The following is a 6,098-nucleotide window of genomic DNA, read 5'->3' as shown; positions in this document are numbered from 1 at the left end:
TTATCAGCTAAGAGCAAATAAGAAAACAAAAATATCAGAGATGTTCATTGGCATTAGAATAAGTAAAGCAAATATAAAAATATATATTTTAACATAAATATTTAGGCATCAATGAAACCACCACACTATACTAGTAAGGACTGATGCTAAATGTTATATCAAAACCAAAATTTGTGTTTACAATCAACATTATTAATTTATATTTATTTAACTTCAATGAAATAAAGAACTTCGCTCTCGACAATACCTTAATAATTACTGAGTCTGGTTTGCTTTAGGACAAAACAATCTGTGGTTAATTCTGTAATATAGTCGGAAAGATAATCTATTTTAGAGGATGACTGAAATTCTATTAATGGGAGTACATTACTTAGGTTAAATTTTGACTGAGTTGACAACCCATTTCTGAAGTTACAAGTTACTAAAAATAATAAAAGTACAGCTGAAAAGTTAGTTTTCAGAAATTATTTATAAATTATTTATAAATGAGTAAAAAACGCACACAAATAAAAAATTAAAATATGTATGCAATGTTATGATAAGATTAAAAAATGTCAGGCTGTCTGTTCCTGCATGAAATACTAAGTTCTACCTTGTGTCTTTGCATTATTAGATGGGTCGCTCAATGTAATGTTTCTAGCATCAATTGGTTCATAAACTGAAGGAATGACTCCGCAACGAGAAAAGTGAAAAATGTGCACATGTTGCTTGAAGTTAAAGTCGGTTGAAAGTTCATTTTCAGGTACATAAGGAGCGGGTACGCAGTGACCTACGAGCATGCAACTATACAAAGTGAAAGTCGGGCATTGGCATGATGTTGCATGACTTGGCTATATGCCACAATATGCTCGGGGAAGCTCATGCACCTAAATAAACTAGTTCCAAACTTATGAAATATTAAAAACATTAAAATGTTGTTTACAACTTTGGCAGCAATCTCCAGAGTGGAGACGGGCATTTATATAACATGTTGCAGCTGCAATATGAGTAACTGCTGTTGCAACGGCCAATGAAATGAGGCGCTGCATGTGCCGCATAAACTATGAGTTAGTAATGCACTGGGAAATGTGCCGTGCTGCCTTTGGCCTGCTCATAATTGCTATTGCATTATGCGCCGTGCTCAAAGTCAAAGCAGCAAATGGCAACACGAAACTTTTTCGTATGTATATTATTATAGAGCACCACCACCAACACACATTACTCTCTAACTTTAAATATACAGCGACTGCTGCAGACTTATAGTGGCTCAGAGATACACACACCTACACACCTACACATTCACATACGCAGAGACGCACATATACTTAAACCAAATAAACAGCATTAAAAGTTGGTTGCTGGCTTTGTGCAATATGTGCGTGTGTTTCAACAACATGAAATCCACTTAAATGTGTTTTCCAATTAAAAAAGTTTCTACACTTGAAAATTTTCGAGCATGTGCGAAAATCTTTTATGCGAATGGCATTCGCAGCACCCACAAATCCAATGAAAAGTGATTACAAACATGATAGATAAATGCTGCTGGCCACAAGCTAACGCCACAGATATACACACTCGCACTCACACATACGTATACAAGTTGTGTGTGTGTGTGTCAATTAGAGCTGTGCGGCCGTTTGCTGATACAACATTTTTAGAACGCCTGAAATGAACATCGAATCTGCCGAAAAAATCAACTAATTTTACAAAAAACAATCAAAATTCAAAACATAAGAGGCGTATTTGATTTCAATTTTAACTTGCATCAAAAACTCTTGACATATTTGAATTAATTGTTATCATTTGAGGTTGACGACAACAGCATCGGCATAGGATAAAATTGCGAATAATTTTGCTGCAAAGCACAGAATTCCATACTAAAATAAATATTAAATATGTATAAAATGTCAAAAATATGTCTAAACAGACAAGTAAAAAGTTATTTTCAAAACTGAACTCTGAACTTAATCCTTTCATTATTTCATCTATTGAATGGCATTTCTAAAGGCATTGTAATCCAGGAAACAGACAGGAAAATGCTGCGCTCTAACGCAAGACTATTGAAGAATGACTGCTTTCTATCATTATGTATCGTCATTTATTAAGAAATTATAAACACCATGGATGCTGTATAAAAATATTTACAATTTACAATATTGCAATGGACTGACTAAAAACAAATTGCTATTGATTTTATGGAACGGTTGGGATAACAAACAAAATTTATTTCCCGAAAGAGAATACTAAGTCTTTTAAAATTCAGGATAATTTGAATTGTTGTAATCAATTGATTTTATTTTTGAACTTAAAGCTGGTAATTAATTATGGTTTCAAGTAAGGAAAGCAGACGTTCCAGTAAATGTTTTCATACGCTCATCTCTATCATTTACCAGCCCCATTTCATGTATTTGTCTGGGAACTCTGTCATTTCTTAACTTTAGCATCTTACCGACTATTTGGCTAGTGTCTGCTGTGGAAGGGGTGGCCATGAGCTTTGCGTTTTGGCAGCACCACTAAATGGCCGAATAAACTTTTGGCCGGTTCAGTTACGAACTCGTATTTTGGCTGCCATTGCCAATGCTATCGCAGTAATGAACTTCTTAAGAGCTTTCCATTCTTTCAACTTAATGAAAATCCATTAAAAAGTTCCATACATTGTTGCTAGACGAGCGAGCAAGTGTGCTCTAAGAACGAGCACATGTGCGAGCATTGCAGGGCTCTTAAAATGCCACCCTTGTTGTTGTTAGTTACTGTTACTGGTTATTGTCGCATAGGTAACGAGACGTATGCGTAATGTGCTTACGCATGACTTAGTCGCCAGTCACCTAAGCCGCTCAACTTAAAAACTCTGGCACTCTGACGCAGGCAATTTGCCAAACCAAAAGCGGCCATCAAATATGCATTATGCTGCTTGCCGTGCGTACCTCTCTCTATTTCAATTTCATTGTCTTACCATGCTTTGTTCTATTTAAATTTGTTGTCGCCAAGAGCGCTTCAACTTTAAAGCACAGAGAACAAAATCTAAAATTTACATACAAATTCACGCACATTGCGCAAAATTTCTCTCTCTCTCTCTCTCTCTCTACCTGGACTCTTTCTTTTCTATCCAGCCACCCTGCGTAGAGCTAACTTTCCGTGTCCTGCATATCATAAAAATTTGACGGTAATAAAATATATGTACATATATGTAGACCTGCAATTTTTGACGCACAATTTGGATTTGGTAGAGTTTGCTTGAAGCGGTATAGAATTTCGCACCCACACACTCACCCACAGACTCACACACACACTCACCCACACACTAACCCACGCACACAGGTGTAATTAAAAATAAAACAAATCGCTTGAGCTTTGAAGATATTAAATAACCTAAAAGAAAAATAAAGCAAAAAGTATCCCATTCGCTTGCTATTAAGAAACGTTCTACTGTAAGGGACCCACAATATATATGTATGTATGTACACAAGTAGTATACAACCCCGCATGATTTGGCAACCATTTTTGGCAACCACTGGGGTGGCTGAAATGCTGTTGACATACAAACTGACAGCCCCAAAAATTTACAAACACATAAAACCAATAAAAGTTTTAAGACGTAAAAATGTCAAATGCATTTGTTTGTCCTTTGATATATGAAATAATTCCTTCCTACTTTCATTTCAACACACACATAATCTGTAAAGTGACGACAGAGAAATACAAACACAAAAGCGCCCACTTATTTGTTAGTATGTATGTATGTGTATATGAATTATATACCCTTAAACGTATGTAGAAGGAAATCATAAACTTGAATTTATGTGACTTGGAAACTGTGAATGAAGTCGGGTGAAAAGTTGATGCTTGATAGTTTAACCTACATTTTTGGATTTGTGAACGCGCATTTATACGAATTAGGTGTTTTGAAATAAAATAATGTAACCATGCCATCTAGCCATTCATTTGTTGCAAGTAGAAGCAAATTTGAATAAGTTTATGAAGCAACCATTTGGAAAAATAAAGCGGAATTTCATAGAAGTTTGATTGTGAAGTAAGTTTTAAAACACAATGTTTCTTAAATGTAATCAACCTCTTCCAACTGCAAAAGTAGGTACAATACAGAAAAATGTTACTATATATTTCCAAACAAATGGCAGTCTATTGTTAGCAATACAATAAATAAACAACAAGATTGGAATAAAAACCCTGTTCCCACTCGCAAAAGAAAGTAAATATAGTTTGATTGCATTTTTTAATAAGTAGCGAAAAGTATGCGTGGATTTTGTAATTGGGTCAACTTGTCAACGAATTATAAAAAATATGAAAAGCAGGGAAGGATGGGGCATCAAGAAAAACATGCAGACTTGTCCTTTCTTTGACTTAGGGGAACACAGTTATCAAGATTGGTTACTCTAGTTCTTACATTTTTACATAATATTCTACATTTATTTTACCATTCAAATTAAATTGAATAATATTTAAAAAAAAAAGGAAAATTAATTAAAGACAAATTATAAAACACATAAAAAACAGGGAAAATGTAGAATGAAACTTATTGTGATTTATTATGACTTCAGCTTCAATAATAACATATTTTTTGTTGTGCACATAGTAGGTGTTCATTTTATTTTTTTCATAAACGGTTCAAATATTTTAGAATAACTTTAAATTCAAATTATTCTCGTGCCATCTAAAATTGTTTCCAAACAAAAAAGTACGATAGCGCCAAATAACTGAGTACTGCGAATGATAGAGTTCCCACAACAGAAGCCGTTCAAAATTATATCCATTTCTTTCAGATCGCAAGAGCTTGCCAGAACATGAGTCTATTGCGCATGAGATTCGGACACAACGTGCTAAGATTGCCGTTCTTGATTCCCACATTTAATATCATAATCAAGCCGGTAGTTCCATTGACAGCTGCCAAATATAATGCGATAGCGATAAAATCAACAAAGATATGCTGTGGAGCTTGCAGTCCACCCCTACAGTCAAGAGCAACACTACGCCATTATTCATCCAGCACTATTGCAGGCGACATGGAAGAACACTGCGTTGTGCCAGATGTCATCCCCAAAGCGCCCAAGGAAAGCGCGTGCGTGGAATATGCTTGCGGAATCTCGGTAAGACCGGGTATGGTTTTGACCCCCACTCAGGTGAAGGACCCGCCGTGTGTCAAATGGAAAGCAGACGCCAAACTTTTCTATACGCTGTGCATGACGGATCCGGACGCACCCAGCCGCAAGGATCCCAAATTTCGTGAATGGCATCATTGGCTCGTTGGCAACATTCCGGGCAATGCCATCGTGAAGGGTGACGAGCTATCGGCGTATATTGGTTCTGGTCCGCCAAAGGACACCGGCCTGCACCGCTACATCTTCCTGGTGTACGAGCAGAAGTGCAAGGTCAACTTCGACGAGAAACGATTGCCCAACAACAGCGGCGATGGTCGCGGCGGCTTCAAGATCGCCGAGTTCGCCAAGAAATACAATTTGTGCGACCCCATTGCTGGCAATTTCTTCCAAGCCGAATACGATGATTACGTGCCGATATTGTACAAGCAACTAGGAGCTTGACATTCAAGACTGGCTTCCATTTGCCTATTGTTGTGTATTTGGCTGCTTTTTTAATCACTTAATAGTATCAAGCATGATTTGAAATAAAATGTCTGTTGGGGTAAAATATGATATTGATCGATGTATTTTATTTGTAAAAGGAAGCTAGAAGCACATTGAACTGTCATACTTGAAGAGTTAAAAGGTTTGCTAATTTTGTAACAAATAGTTGCTATATAGCGTTTCTAGAAATTAGCTCAATGGATGTACATAAAAAGTAAATATATGAGGGTAGAGCAGAAGGTAGCTAAATGATTAGCATAATGAGACGAATTTTAATCGCAGTGGCACTTTAAAGGAAAGCAATTATTCCTGGATCATGATTAGAATTCGAGGTTATATATGTGTATGTAGCATCGGCGGCAAAGATTTAAGTTACAATTTTATTTGATGATTTATGTGTTGTTAAGAAATAAACTGCCACTTGAATGAAATTTTGTAAAACCAAACGAGCCAGGCTCCCTCTAGTACTTGTATATACCTGTTTGAATTTCGGCCACGCAATAACCATCTATGTATACATAT

At 36.2% G+C, this 6,098-nt stretch overlaps 1 protein-coding gene across 2 annotated transcripts; it reads left to right on the top strand.

Moving 5' to 3' along the window:
* The first annotated feature begins 4,603 nt into the window (after positions 1-4,603).
* Positions 4,604-5,649, top strand: LOC115630666 (phosphatidylethanolamine-binding protein homolog F40A3.3-like). Of its 2 annotated transcripts, none has more exons than XM_030527309.1 (2): positions 4,604-4,672; positions 4,758-5,649. In XM_030527309.1, the coding sequence occupies exon 2, from the start codon at positions 4,779-4,781 to the stop codon at positions 5,532-5,534; it is 756 nt and encodes a 251-aa protein (XP_030383169.1). In that variant the 5' UTR covers positions 4,604-4,672; positions 4,758-4,778; the 3' UTR covers positions 5,535-5,649. The 2 variants fall into 2 exon arrangements, with proteins under 2 accessions (XP_030383169.1, XP_030383170.1); XM_030527310.1 differs by having other exon boundaries at positions 4,628-4,695.
* The last annotated feature ends 449 nt before the right edge of the window (positions 5,650-6,098 follow it).

Source organism: Scaptodrosophila lebanonensis, unplaced genomic scaffold (assembly GCF_003285725.1).
Source record: "Scaptodrosophila lebanonensis strain 11010-0011.00,11010-0021.00 unplaced genomic scaffold, SlebRS2 tig00001410-arrow-pilon, whole genome shotgun sequence".
NCBI classification, from domain to species: domain Eukaryota; kingdom Metazoa; phylum Arthropoda; class Insecta; order Diptera; family Drosophilidae; genus Scaptodrosophila; species Scaptodrosophila lebanonensis.
The sequence above is the reverse complement of the archived record's forward strand: the minus strand, read 5'-3'. Positions and strand labels throughout refer to the sequence as shown.

Excerpts from the sequence above, each read along its gene's own strand:
- LOC115630666 (XM_030527309.1), top strand. The coding sequence starts at position 4,779 with ATGAGTCTATTGCGCATGAGATTCGGACACAACGTGCTAAGATTGCCG.